The sequence below is a fragment of the Saccostrea echinata genome, unplaced genomic scaffold (assembly GCF_033153115.1).
Source record: "Saccostrea echinata isolate AGI-Se365-2 ecotype Australia unplaced genomic scaffold, CSIRO_AGI_Sech_v1 ptg000046l, whole genome shotgun sequence".
NCBI lineage: Eukaryota > Metazoa > Mollusca > Bivalvia > Ostreida > Ostreidae > Saccostrea > Saccostrea echinata.
The window spans coordinates 11,732,146-11,747,802 of record NW_026889795.1 but is presented as its reverse complement, the minus strand read 5'-3'; the positions used below and the strand labels follow the sequence as shown (position 1 = coordinate 11,747,802).

The following is a 15,657-nucleotide window of genomic DNA, read 5'->3' as shown; positions in this document are numbered from 1 at the left end:
AACCATGCATTTATAAACGTACGTGTAACGTGTGGTAGCACATACCATATGTTACACGTACGTGAAACATACGTAACACGTACGTGTATTCCAACCGCACGTTTCACGTATGTTATGTGAAATGTATGTTGTCACACGCATATTATCCATACGTTATACCACGTACGTGTAACGTGCGGTTGGAATACACGTATGCGTTACGTATGTTTCACATACGTGTAACATATGGTATGTGCTACCATACGTTACACGTACGTGGCACAATTACGCAGTACAGTTAAGGTGCCAAATGGAAATATCGGCAAATATTTTAGATAGAAAATATATTCTTTAAGAGGATGAGCGTTTCTTTTTAGGACTTTACTATTATCGGACAAATGCAATGTGGTTGAAAACTACATGTTGAAGACGATTGGATTTCTTATTTAGACTTGTCACGTGATGTGGCAGTCACGTGATTTTAGCAAATATACCTGAAGTATTGAGGTCATCTATATATTCTAATATTGCAAGGGCATAACCAAGTTAAAAATCTAAGTTTAACATATAAATATTTTCAACAATCTTTGTAGTTTGTAAAAAGTGCTGCGAACCTATATAGATTCTACTATCTAATTGCTAAAATTACATTTGTTAGGCCGTATTTTGAATATTTTGCTGGTCAAGTACATTAAATATAGATATGATTAATTCATTTGCAAGATTTCAACAGGTTCACAGCACTTTTCAAATATCTTCATACTTCTTGAGTTTATGTGTAAAAGCTTGTCGTAATTCATTGAGGGTATGCCCTTGCAATAAATCGATTTATTACGACCCTTCTATTACCCTTCAATGAATCTGCATACAAATATACGACAGTATCGCTTGTCTAGGGAATGAACGGGAAGTATATGAATAAAATCATAAAATAGAAATCGCATCCAAGTTAATGGCCTCTTATATATCTACAAGTTATATTTTATTTAATTACAAAATACATTTTTCATTGTATAAATATAACTTGATCCGCCTCTCACTGCATACAAACTGCGTCAAAATTTACGATATGACGTCACATTGACAAGTGCATTGCGATCAGTGAATGCAATGCACTTGTCAATGTGACGTCATATCGTAAATTTTGTTTATATATTGCTGTGTGGGATTTAACCAACGACAATAATGCATGCACTAGTTAGTATTGATGTAGTTTAAAGCTATTAAACAGTTTAAAATAGCAAATCATTTCATTTTGTGGTAATTTGAAGAACTTATATTTTTGTGTGATGTCATAGTAAGCATTTCACGTATAAATTAGGCCCCGCCTCCTTACTGCAGCCTTAACTGTGCTGCGTAGCTGTGTATATAATCTGATTTTCTAATGAATATAAAACATATATAATCGTTTATAGGAAACACGCTGATCGGAGAAATTCTCAAGAACTGGCAAGAAGAAAACGCTAGCTTTGTTCCTACAACAGCATGTGGAGTCATTGAAGAAAAACTTAAAAATCAGAATCTTGTAACTGTTGTTGGAAACTCTGGATCCGGAAAATCGGCAATAATTCAACATATTGCACTGAAGTATAAAGAGAGGGGATGGAACGTGACACCGGTGGATAAGGTGGAAGAGATTAAGGAAGTATGCTCGCATGGAATCCTGTCAGAAAATCAGACCCTTTTTGTACTCAACGATCCTTTAGGTAAGGAATCCTTAGATGAAATATCATATCATTCATGGAAAACGTATCAGAATACGCTGGAAATTTGTTTGAAAAGGGTTAAATTATTGGTATCGTGTAGAAGATGCGTTGTTTATGACAAGAGAGTGAAGGGTATTCTATTGGAGGATTCCACTATAGTTGAGATTGACAACGAAGAAAATGGAATGACAGATGAAGAGAAAAGAGCAATCTTCAAAAGGTACACACGGGGTCTGCAGGTATCCGAAGATATTACTACAGAAATTACTAAAACAGAAGCTTATTTTCCATTGCTTTGTAAGCTTTTTTCTAGGGAGTTAAATTTCAAGGAAAAGGGGGTTGATTTCTTCAAATATCCATACAAATTCATTAAGAAGGAAATTGAAATATGGAAGAAAACAGATAAAAAGAAGTTTTGCGCTCTTGTCTTAGTTGCAGCTTTTAAAAACAATCTGAATATTGATTCTATTAGAGGAAATGACAATTCTATACGAAAATATAAAGACATTTTAGGAATGTGTGAATTAAAAAAAAACACAAACATTTCAGTCATTCGCAATACTCTACAAGAACTGGAAGGATCTTATGTCAAACGTGTCGGACAAGGATTCCAATTCCTTCACGACTTTATTATGGAGATAGCGACTTTGGTGTTTGGTGTTGATTGTCCACGAGAGACAATACATTATACGGACAGTGGTTTTCTTAGGCGCAGGATGAAGCTAGAGGACGACATAGAAGAGAAAGATCGCAATCCCTTCACTGTTTACCTGCCTGAAGAGTACATAGGTGATCTTGTAAACAGGTTTATCATGGACATTCAGACAGAACATATAATAGACGTACTTTTAAATCCCTGTTTAAGGAATGAAAGTGTGATCGGCTACTTTAAAGAAAAATTAAATTCTCTCGAAAATCTCCCAAAGCTTTCTTTAAATATCAAGTGTGAAATAGACAGATCAGAATTTCTAAAAGCTTTTGAAGGCTTTGGCTTTTCGAGACTTGCTTTCCTTGAACTGAAAGATGAAATATGTCCTATGACCGGGTTCATCACATTTTGTCATGATGACATTTCTTCATTTTTCTTGAAAAGTATCCCTCAAACTACATTGCAGCATTTATTTATATTTTCTGCTGTGTGTGCAAATGGTGATTCAAAGCTACTAGATTGTCTTAACCAGGAATATAAAAAGACGGCTGTATTTGAAATGTGGGGAAAACTTTTACCTATCCATATTGCTTCCGTCTTCCATAACTTTTCAATTATACCAGAGATAATAAAACTCGGCGCTAATGTCAACACGTTTACCTCTGATGAAATGTATACGCCATTATTACTGGCTGCAGCAAATGATGAAGAGCATATACAGGAGGCGGGAAAGGAGAAAGAAGAGGGCGAAAGACGTAATAAAACTGTTCAGTGTCTACTGAAAAATGGCGCTGATATAAATTTACGAAGCAAAATAGGATATGGTCCCCTCCATGCAGCTTGTGAAAATGGATATGACAGCACAGTCAAAGTATTACTACGGAGAGACGCCCGTGTTAATGCACATTCTAACAGCGGAGAGAGGCCTCTTTTTATAGCTTGTAAAAATGGACATAACAGCACGGTTCAACTTTTGCTTAGCAACGGCGCAGATATCAATTTATGTGATTATAATGGAACGAGCCCTCTGTGGATAGCTTGTCAAAATGGACATGACAGCACGATTCGACTATTACTGAGCAAAGGCGCCGATATTAATTTATGTTATAACGATGGAACGAGCCCTCTGTGGATAGCTTGTCAAAACGGACATGACAGCACGGTTCAACTATTACTGAGCAACGGCGCCAACATCAATTCATGTGATAATGATGCAACAAGTCCTCTTTGGATAGCTTGTCAAAATGGACATGGCGGCACGGTACAACTTTTACTTGAAAAAGGTGCATATATTAATATATGCAAGAAAGGTGATTACAGCCCACTGTTTATAGCATGTCTTCATGGTCATGAAAGCGTGGTTCAACTTTTACTGAACAAAAGTGCTGATGTCAATTTATGTGACGAAAATGGATTCGGTCCTCTTCATGTGTCTTGTCAAAAGGGAATATACAGTATTGTACAACTGTTATTAAAGAAAGTGGCCAGTGTTAATTTGTGCACAAAAGACAATATTAGTCCTCTCCATATAGCATGTTTTCATGGTCATTTTAGAACGGTCCAGCATTTACTGAACAGTGGCGCCGATATGAATTTATGCGAAAATGATGGAGCCAGTCCTCTCTACGTAGCTAGTCAAAAAGGACATGAGAATATTGTGATGTTGTTACTAAAACATGGTTCTGGTGTCAATTTATCCAAGAAAGGCAATTACAGTCCTCTGTATACAGCATGTCTTCATGGTCATAAAAACACTGTTCAGCTGTTATTGAACAATGGTGGTGAAGTGAATTTATGTGCAAAAAATGGATTCGGTCCTCTTTATGTGTCTTGTTTCCAAGGAAACGACAGCATTGTCCAACTGCTCCTGGAGAAAAACGCCGCGGTTAATTCTTGCATAAAAGGAAATTTTACATATAGTCCTCTATATGCAGCATGTTTTTATGGTTATTTTAAAACGGTTCAGCACTTACTAAACTATGGCGCAAAAATAAATATTTGTGTCGGCAATGGATTCAATCCTCTTTATATTGCTTGTTATAATGGACATAACAGCACAGTCCAGTTATTACTGGACTATGGCGCAAACGCCAATTTATGTGCAAATAATGGAAACAGTCCACTATACATAGCATGTGAAAGGAAACAAAACAAAGCAGTTGAACTGCTACTAAATAAGGGCGCCGATATTAATTTATGTAATAACGATGGAGCCAGTGCTCTCTATGTATCTTCTTACAACGGTCATGAGAGCATAGTCAAGTGGTTACTTGATAAGGACTCCGATGTTAATTTATGCATGAAAGGCAATTTTAGTCCTCTGTATGCAGCATGTCAAAATGGACATGACAGCACGGTTCAAATTTTATTGAATAAAGGTGCCGATGTCGTTAAATGTGATGACAAGGGAATTAGTCCTCTCTCTGTGGCTTGTGAAAAAGGATTCAGTAGCATAGTGGAACTTTTACTGAAAAACAAAGCAGACGTTAATTTATGTAGCAACGATAAAACAAGTCCACTCTTTTTAGCTTGCAAATATGGACATGATGCTATTGTAGAACATTTATTGAACTTAGATGCTGACATCAATTCCATCAACAGAAATGGCGACACTCCTCTATATATTGCTTGTTTAAAAAAACACAAAAGCACCGTCGAACTCTTAGTAAAGGCTAATGCAGACGTGAACCTATGTAATAAAGACGGCTTTAGTCCACTGCTTATTTCTATTCAAAATGGACTCAACGACATAGTCCAACTGTTACTGGAAAATGGTGCCAATATCAATTCATGAGACGGCAAAAGAATTAGTCCTCTGTGGAAAGCTTCTAAAAATGATACTACTTACTTTACTAAAAAAAAAAAAAAACGGCACCTACATCATTTTCTGCTGTGGTAAGATGGTACTAAATAAAGTCTTCTCCATGCAGATTGTTTCCATGGATATGACAACATTGTCAGATTATTATTGAACAACGGCATCGATGTTAATTTATGCATGGATGATCATTGGAGTCCTCTGTGCGTAGCGCTATCAAACTTCCAATGAACAAGGGCGCCCACATAATGAAGTTTGCAATTTCAAATGAAAAATAAACTTATCTTATTAGAGAAGCAGACCAAACTCACTATTTAGTCCGCCTTATGCGAAAGGTACTTCAAGTTCGTTTGTCCAGAAAAATAAAGCTAACTAGTCAGGCAGTTTGTTCTCTTGTCCGACAAAACCTTACCAAAGAGGTAGTTCATGTTTGTCTCAAAGAAATTGAGCTAACTAATCAGGTATTTCAAATCTGCTTGTCAAAAAATAGAACTAACTAATAAGGCAGTTCACGTCAAAGATTTTCGTGAGTAAAATGATAATAAAATTTGATCTTCTTTCTTATATCAGAGTCCATAATTTGAAGGGGAAAAATTAAGGAAAAAAACAGATCGGGAAAGTTTTGATATTATCATTTGGTGTGGCCTACTTGCCAAGATCTAAACAAGCTTACGTGAAGTTCGAAGATTATTCTTGTACGTCATCATCAATAACAGAGCTAATTACAATATCCAAACATATACATGCACTGATTGACACATATTAGACAACACTAATTTAAACAGCTTTCTTTTTTTCTTTTCATCGAATAATATATACATCACTCATCATTAAAAAATTGCACACTTTCATGTAGACATATAAGAACATCTATATCTAATCATACACAATGAAAATAAGTAATGCTCTCACTGGGAAATATAACTCCTACCTCTTTCCTTTACCATCTCATTTGGATATAAAACTCACCTCATACCTTATTACAAAATACCTGAGACGGAGTTTCTAGAGAGGAGTCCATCGCAAGCATCACATGTCATTCAGACACTGGCATTCCAGAAAAATATCTGAGCTATGGATTTTTTTTCTTTCTTTTTAGGCAGTTAAACTTCAGTATCTTGAACGTCAATATCTCGGATACCATGGATATCTCAAAGTGAGTTGGACGTCCCTGTCACTTTTTCTTTATGCATTTTAATCTCAATATGTCTAACTGTCAGACCTCTCAAAGTTTTTCTTGGTCCCACCGAGTTCAAGTTAATAAGGTTTGTCTGTATCATGCAGGTTCACAAACATATTAAATTTTACGATAAAGCCTCCATGGTGGTTACATTTATAATTATTTTATTTTTCAATTTAAGGTCAAAATCATTTTTGAAAATTAGAAGTTTCTACTAGGATAGTATGAAATTTATTAAACGTGAAAATAATGAGCAGTAAACAAGCTCAAAATTCCATTGAAACAATACAAATTTGAAGCAAAACAAACATGGACATCTAAAAACATCAGAGTTGGGGTAAGGTGCCATGGAAGTATAAGCATCCCCTGCCGACCGGGCACATCCGCCATGTACTTCTTGTCGTGGTCGGGAAAATGGAAAAATCATAGACAAATCAGTGTGTTAAAAATGGTCTAACAATTAGTATGAAAAAAATCAGTCAGCATTTAACTTAATGATAGATTGTATTAGCTGACAAGGTCCTTGTATCAACCATAGAACTTACGAAATGATGACTTTAAAGGAGACTGCTGATATTCTTGTTTCATCAACTTGTTTTTCAATAACTTGCCTCGTTTTAGAAATTGTTCATACGTAGAGCATGCTCTTGCGTATCGAATCAACTGAGAGATATAAAACCTGTATACAGGTAATGAAGGTATATTGCTGCATAAGTAAGGGAAGTTGACGATTGAAAAGTTATAGTCATCACGTTTATCAAAAAGGTTTGTTGTTAGGTTTCCATTAACGTCTTATCCTAGTAAAATATCCAAATATGGATGTGCCAGACTCTGTGGTGTCTTTTATTTCGAGTTCAGACAGATTTATCGAATAAACGTAGGAATGAAAATGAATATTGATAATTGATAAAAGGTCGCTGATAAATGTTGAGTTGAAGGCCACCGCAAGAGACTTTATTTTATGTAGAATTTTTTTTAAAAATAAATTCTGCTTCATTTGAATTCAAAAATATGTCTGCTAATTACAGGGCGCAATCAGTACCATGAAAATTCCGACAGACTTTTGAAGGACTTGATCTCCAAAAACTATATAGATATTGTCATTCTGAAACTCAAGCATCATTTTAATATCAAGTTCTTGGAACTTGTGTACAATCAGAATGATTTTTATCAAAACAATTTTGCAAATGACCATTGACAAGCTATTAAGGTAAGTAAATTTACGAGTTCCGTTTTTATTGAAAAAGCAGATGTCTATGATGTCAAAAAGCCTGGGCTTCAATTAATCGTAGCGAATGCTGTGTAAAATGCTGAAAAGAAACGTTTTGATTATATTGATTTTGGTAAAATTGCGTGATTTCAAATTTTTTTAAAAGTTCCCTGGATATTTTTAGTATTCACATCTGATTGATGTTTTTCCATAATATATATTTTCTCCGTAATTTTTGTTTGATATTGAGCTACTTTAAAAATTTTCCTCATATTGAGATGCAGTACCAGGCACTGTGCAAGATACCAGATGGTATTTCCTTTATAATCCCATTGAATATTACTTGAAATTCTGATATCAAACTTTTGGTGTTTATATTTTTTAAAGACATTTTGGAATATAGTTTAGAAATCTCAAAATCATAAGTATTAAAAAGTGTATAATTATGTTGCAAAAACACAAAAAACAGATATTTGAGCTTTATTCTATTGGTCTTGGAGCTTTATGGAGCTTTATTGCATTGTCTCACCATTGAGATTTCTGGACAAGCAAACATGAACTGCCTCATTTATTAGCCCAAACCCTATTTTTCTTGTATGCAGCTAAGTGATACTCGTATATAAAATAAAAATCTCAACATCTTGATAAATACTTCTTGTCTACTACTGAAAATGACTACGGCACATTCAACAGGAAAACTGTCTGAGATGTATGCAGTTTCAATAATTCAAAAAAGAAAAAAAGGATTAGATTACACGATCTGTATGTAATGATCCCAGAAATAATAATGTCTTTGTTTGTAAGGCTCATTATTTCAATTGTTTTTCAGAGGAACTTGGATTTAATCTGCAAGTGCAACAACTTAGACTCATAGTTCATTTTCTAAGGAGGAAATACTTTGAAATCATATGTCAGTTTTATACTTTTTAGCTCACCTGAGCCGAAGGCTCAAGTGGGCTTTTCTGATCGAAATTTGTCCGTTGTCTGTCGTCGTTGTCATCGTCGTTGTCATAAACTTTTCACATTTTCATCTTCTTCTCCAGAACTACTGGGCCAATTTCAATCAAACTTGGCAAGTATCCTTGGGTAAAGGGAATTCAAGTTTGTTCAAATAAAGGGTCACGCCCCCCTCCAAGGGGAGATAATTACGAAATAGCAAAAAATTAATGGCATTATTGAAAAATCTTCTTCTCAATAACAGCAAAGCAATGATTGGTAATATTTAAATGGAAGCATCCTCAGATGGTGTAGATTCAAGTTTGTTCAAATCATGACCTCCAGGGGTAGGGAGGGGCCACAATGAAAGTTCAAATTTGTAGAGAAAACATTCACAGTTAGTCAAAAAATCATGTAAGCATCCTTAGTTAGTGTAGATTTAATTTTGTTCAAATCATATCCCCCACTCCCTTTTAGGGGTATGTTGGGACCACTTATGCATTTAAGCTTTTCAATACTAAACAGATTTTTCCTCTTTTCATAGCCACAGTGCTCAGGTGAGCGATGTGGCCCCTAGGCCTCTTGTTTAATATTCCCATAGGGGGCATAAAAGATCAAGATATCAAGCGAATATGGCTTTCTCCTGGGTTTTTTTTTTTCATACTTCTCATTTCCACTTTACCGCGATGCAACACTGCTCTTCCACGAATGAAATCCTGCTTTTCCGCTCCAAGTTATACTATTTTCCCGCGATAATTATATTTTAACTTTTCCGCGACTTAAATTAACATTTACCTCTTTCGTTAAGCAGGAAGGACCTATCCCACTGTTTATCACGGGGACGTGGAAGTAGGATTTCAAGCAGAATAAGTCTTAGTAAACAATGGATGAGAACATTAATTGATTTAATATTAAAATTTCCGAATATTTTTCCTTAAGATTCATTGCAAATTAGAAAAAATTCACGTTCTCATGAACTACTGGGATGAGAAAGAATATTTTCGTTGTGAGGTATTTGAAGTAAAAAAAAAATAGTGCAATCTCTTTTTCAAAAAAAGATCATCGAATGACAAAATTATTAAGCAAGTCACCAGAAATAATGTAAATATAAGAAATTAATTTAACTTTTGAGAATTCATGTCAGGTACATGAATTACAATGCTTCACGCCTGTAAATTTATCATGAAGGACTAACGCGCTTCGTGAAATATGCCGGCGTGAAACGTCGTAGTTCATGTCCTCATGAATTCTCAAAAAATTAAATTCATTTCTTTAAAAAAAAAAAAAATTAGCATTGGATAAAACAAAAATTGAAAACAAGCACTGATCCACTGTCGGATACCCACGCATGATCTTGTCTTTTACTCATCACCCGTGGGCAAACTCGTCGAAATATCGTCGTATATAATTAATATGCCAGGATAATTTGATTGGCTGCTGCTTAGAATTGCGATGACATATCAACGAATCTCAGTTTAAGTTAATACATTTGTATGTTCGGCAATGCCACACGCTTTTTCTGTAACACACGTGCACACTAATTGCAAAGAATCGCGAATCTATTCACAGGCGCATTTAACAGTTTCAGAAAGGTACTCCTCTATTATTCCTGAAAGGTATTTAATACCTGTGACATGTACGACGTGTAATTTTATCGTTTTAAAACAAAATTCGCATGCATATGTTTTAACGGGATCCCGATATTATCGTAAATAGCAAAATTATAAACTTATTTTCAAAGTATAAGAGTTCCAACTTTATGCTTGGTTGTCTATAATCGACGAATTTGCTTAATAAACGATGATATTTCGGCGAGTTTGCCCACGGATGATGAGTAAATGATGAGATCACCCGTGGGTACTTGACGATGGAACTGATCTAAAAGATATTTAAAGATCTACAGAACGCATTTCTGTGCGAGCTCCAAATATAACACATGTAAATCTGTTACCACGATTTGTTTCTGTACGAACAATTTCCATAAAGTTTAAAAAAAAAAAAAAAAACATCGCCGACCAGTGCACATGTGTAATGCGAAATTCATTCATTTCTTTTTATTTTTTTTTCTATCGCACTGTGAGTTAGTCCTCACTACCAAAGCTTCTCATTTTTAAATAAATCAAAGAATACCTTGAATATATTATTACATAATTTTGGTCCTAAAAAAGACTCAAGATATCAAAAGAATAGTAATCACATCATTAAGCATTTTTGGAAATATTTATATCTACGCTTCTTAACATTGCTTTCTAAATTAGGTTGAAGATGCATATTCATACTAATTATATTACCTGTGATGACGGAAAGCCCTAGGACACAGGGTTACACATATTACACAGGGTGAAGATAGCGAAAGCCAGAAAGGGGAGATTATAACACGCCACAGAGAAGCCGATTCACTCCACGATTTTTCCCAGGAAGTTAGCACCAGAGACGTAAACGAATAGAAATCCTGAAAACAAAATATAAGTTTAATAAATAACCATAGACCGTGCTCAAATAGAAATCCTAGGGATAAAAATTAAAGTTAGCACTACAGACGTGCTCGAATAGAAATGCTAGGGATAAAAAGAATATGAAGTTAGCATCCCTAATGATAACAATTCAAAGAGAAGTTCATTTAAAAAACTATACACAATTCTCTTTACATTTTCCTCAGATTTCTGAATACTACATATACATGCATCATAGAACAGGGAACTTACAGGAATAATATATGTCTGAATACCTCTTGGAGATTGATATGTACCCTCTTTCTCTTTCCTTAGTGACGTCAGCAAACTGCCAGATGTTGATGTACATCCAGGTAAAAAAAAAATATACCTTCAAACAAAATTAAAAGTGTTTCTGTGTGGGTTTTATGCGTATGAAAACTTCAGAAATTGAACACTAGTTTGCTCCTTTTTTATGTGTCATTTGCAAATAGACAAAACAAACACTAAGGTACGGGTAATTCAATTCTTTTTTTGTTTTACATACCAAGATAGAATCTTGCCTTCTGGAACAAGTGGTGGATCTCGTTATTCGGTAGGAGTATTCCGTACGTCTGTAGAGCGCCGTTCACTGAACAGAAGAAAACGGCAGCCACAAACGGAAACAAGGGAGTGGGTTTACTTCCCTTTGTCCTCAGCGGGAAAATAAAAGTCCTAAATTTAGGTTAGATTTTTTTTTCAAACAAATAAATAATCATGCACTAATCTAGAGGAGATCCGGACTACCACTCCCTGTAATTTTCAGAGTTATGAAAAACATGTACAGTAAATGTGCAGAAATTTACTTTGGATCCCATAGAAAACATCTGCATCTTGTAAATTGGCAAGGAAAATTTTAAGAAAATATAAAAGAAAGCGGCTTTCCCCACCCACTCCCCACCCCCAAAGTAGGGTTTGGGGGTTTCAAAAAGTTGTTTGCGGTTTTTTTTAGGTTGGGATTGTTTTTTAATTTTTTCAGTGTTTGTCCCCCTTTAGAAAAAATACTGGAATATTCCTAGGTCCGCTCATGATTGATATGTGGCTTATACACATAAATAAAGAAATAATTAATTTTTGTTACAAAAAAGTTTTCAATATGAAATGTGGTGAAAAAGTACTTTTGAATAAGCCCCAGTTTTATTCAATTTTTAGCTGAAATATGAACACAACGAATATTGATCAAGATCGGAATTCTGCTGAAACAATACACATTCGGGGCAGAGCGAACAAACATCGAAGGCAGGATAAGATGCCATGGAGGAGTAAGCATCCCCTGTCTCTGTCCCTTGTTCTATCCCCCTGTTTTATACCATTTGTGGTCTATATGAAGATACATATTGGCATAACTGTTTTACACTGTGTAAAACATAAGCTGTCGTGCTTAACAGGAGATATAAAGTCATGAATGGAAGCATGTCTAAAGTAAGGGGAGTAATCACTCTTGTTATAAACGCTTTAATTTGCATTCTGGAAATACTGGGTTGTACAAAAGTAAAATGGGGAGCGATTCTTGAATATACACATCTTAGACTTTGAATAGCATTTGTTATCTATATCAAAACGCAGATGGTTGTATATTGGACAGTTTGACTTCACCTTAACTTGTTAAATTATTGGATTAATTCCAGATGGGGTCAAAAAAGGAGGTAGTATTATTCCAACAAAAATTGGTTTTTGTTTGGAAAATTTACTAATCGTCTGCGTAAGTTTTTTGAGAAAGGAGACAAAGAACGAAATAAACCTAAAGAGATTCACAAATTCCGAAATGAAAGCATTATATTAAGCGAAAAAAGGCGTACAAAATCAAACATCCTTAAATGGGAAAATCACAGCCTTAAATTATACCCACCACTTGACTCGCTTAATCTGGCAAAGCACAACCAAAACGAAAAGTGATTCTCTCACCAGCTTGATCAGATATATCGCAGAACCTGTCAGCAAACAAAAGAAAATCACAACGCTTTTAGTTCCCCACCATTATAAAGGCATACGTCTTCATTCTCACAAAAATCTTGCATGAAATGTACAGTGTACGTTATAAACCATTGATATAGAATACTATTCGTCCGTCATTCATTTCTCAAATTTGGCACAAGTTTCTTATTACTTTGTGAAACTGAAAAGATTCAAAACCTCTAATATACTTTATTTTGAACTGTTTTATTTATATGATTAAGCATTTGGTGTATAAGGAAATGTATCGAGAAGCGCAAAACTAAGTAAAATTATGAGTTAAATGTTTTTGAGCTTTCTTCGTAATCCATTTCATTGATCGAATGAAATTATTGGTTGATTGATTTACTTTGCTTTTAAATTTCCTCTATCGAACTTTTTAAAAAAATGAGAGGTGTGTATTAAAACATCTGTTGATGGTGAAATATTAAAACAGGAGGAAACAAAATCTACAATCATCTAAAATCATCACGTGACAGAGAAGTTGCTGTAAGACAGGAAAACCGTGCTTGGATTGTGTTAGCAGCAAAAGAGAGTTAGGCAGAAATGTCACAAAGGACGTAGCAAAGTACATCTGAGCTTTTTTTTATGTTTACAATAAGTTCATGGAATACTTTACATTTACAAAGTAAACATTTTACCCAAAGAAAAACAGAAGGGAAAGACATGCAATAGCAGGTAGGAAAACATATTTTATTACATATCTTCCTGAAAAATTTGTTGATCCTGCAGCATTGTCGAAGATATTAAATTGAAATGTCTATAAAGCCATGGCTCTTGACACAGGTGCTTGTTGACATTCCCCCACCCCACCCCCCAATATACACCCTGAATCAAAGGGTATTTTTATTTGTCCTCTTTCAGAAATTATTCTTTAAGCACACATTTACAATGTATTCCATATGGTAATTCCAAAACATCTTGTAGAATAAATTTAATTAAAATAATCATACCCGCTGTATTTTATAACGATATGAGAATAACCTGTTGCCATATGCTAAACCCCAACACAGTGGTGTATAATGAAATGTTTTTGTGCTGGTATAAACCTTGTACATTCACATATTAGTCCAGTTTATTTAATAAACTTGCCTGGAAGATACATATAAAGATTTTACAGAGTAAAACCCAAATGTTTTTGATCAAGCTAGTGTCTTATTTTCATGAGAAATAAATTAAGAAACCTCTATACACTGCACACTAATTCTGATTCTGTGGTATTTTTATGTAGATAGAGTAATCTGCCCTTAGATCTAAAATGAAATAAATTAAAATCTACAGTTTATCAATCAATTTCTTATTAATTCGAGCATTCTTAACATTTTTATAGGCCAAGATAAATTTATTTCAAACTTTATCTGCATGCATTTTCCCCACATAGGTAAACAAGAGTGATTTTTGTTCATCAAAACTTAGTTAACTTTGAACATTTTTCCTGGGGGTAAAAGTCAAGCATCCTATGTTGAAAATGACATAAATAATCTCAATATTTACACCTTTATACAATATAATTTCCTGAATGTCCAAAAAACATTTTCATTTATTGTAGAGAGCGTCCTTAAGATCAAAAGTATTTTGAAGGCCTTATTGATCAATATATAATACATATGCCTATAGCTTACGAATTATGTCAACATATAACACATAATCTTCCTATTTGAGAGCACATGTACAAAAATGCACTTGGGGACTCTCCAAATTTTGGCTTGTTTTTCCAGGATTTGGGCCTCAGTCGCACCCATACAGCCCACCCCCAGTTCCGAGCGAGAAGGATAAAACACCCAGTATTCTGCAAATCAATTCATGCCCTACTGAAAATTCACCAATTGATCTGGGGCCATTCACCTTCCCTCTGCGAGACACACCTTTTTCCAAACCCAACTGCTTTTCAGCTGAATTTCCTCTGCAACTGACCACGTGTCTTAGTTTTGCATTTACAACTACGTATATGCTAAGCATCATAGTGACACTAACATGTTGCACATCATTTTTTCAACCTGCACTCTGCTACACTGCAAATGTGTCCCATGTTTATTCTTATCATTTTTCTATATCAAATATCACATCAAACAGGGGATATCTAAGGGTTTTTAAAAAAGAAATTTGACTTGGTCTTTAGTATGTAAGTATCCTCTGCCACCTGAGAAACATAATGGCATTTTTTCGTAATTCGAGTGTATGACTAACCATAATCGCCTTTGTAATTCAATGTATGTGTATAAAGTCATATTTAAAATTGTCAGGGTTTAAGACTTACAACTTGCAGATACTGATTCAAGTACATGATATAATTCGTATACTTTGAAATAGTAGTTATGTTTATTTTTTTAAGTTTGTGTGTTTGTGTAATGGGGGAAGGGCTTTCAGATCGTTTATTGATTAACTGTTTACATTCCTTATTTAAATAAAGATTTAAATAAAAGATAATGACACTGAAACCGACAAAAACAAAAAATGTATGAATCAGGTGTCAGATATAAAATTGATAAACAGGAAAAACGTGCTTGAAATTGCGTTAGCAAAACAAGAAAAAATTTCACAACAGACACATCAACGTCAAATTAAGCTTTTTTCTCTCTCTTCTTTGTTTTTAATTTGTACTGTGTTGATTTAAAAAATTACATCTACAAAGCAAAAATTTCGACAAGGAATAAGAAAAAGAATTTAAAAGTTTATTATCTGGTAGAAAGATGTTTTATTATGTTTCTTCCTGACAATTTGTAATTCGTCCTACTTCACCTTACTAAATATTAAA

The 15,657-nt window shown here is 34.5% G+C and overlaps 1 protein-coding gene across 1 annotated transcript; it reads left to right on the top strand.

Moving 5' to 3' along the window:
• The first annotated feature begins 225 nt into the window (after positions 1 to 225).
• LOC133202162 (ankyrin-1-like) lies at positions 226 to 5,128 on the top strand. The gene is made up of 2 exons (XM_061337934.1): positions 226 to 271; positions 1,395 to 5,128. Exons 1-2 carry the CDS (start codon positions 226 to 228, stop codon positions 5,126 to 5,128), a joined length of 3,780 nt encoding a protein of 1,259 aa, XP_061193918.1.
• The last annotated feature ends 10,529 nt before the right edge of the window (positions 5,129 to 15,657 follow it).

Coding starts and splice junctions, on each gene's coding strand:
- LOC133202162 (XM_061337934.1), top strand. CDS start 226: ATGGTATGTGCTACCATACGTTACACGTACGTGGCACAATTACGCA. Junction 272..1,394: donor GTACGTGGCACAATTACGCA/GTACAGTTAAGG, acceptor AATCGTTTATAG/GAAACACGCTGATCGGAGAA.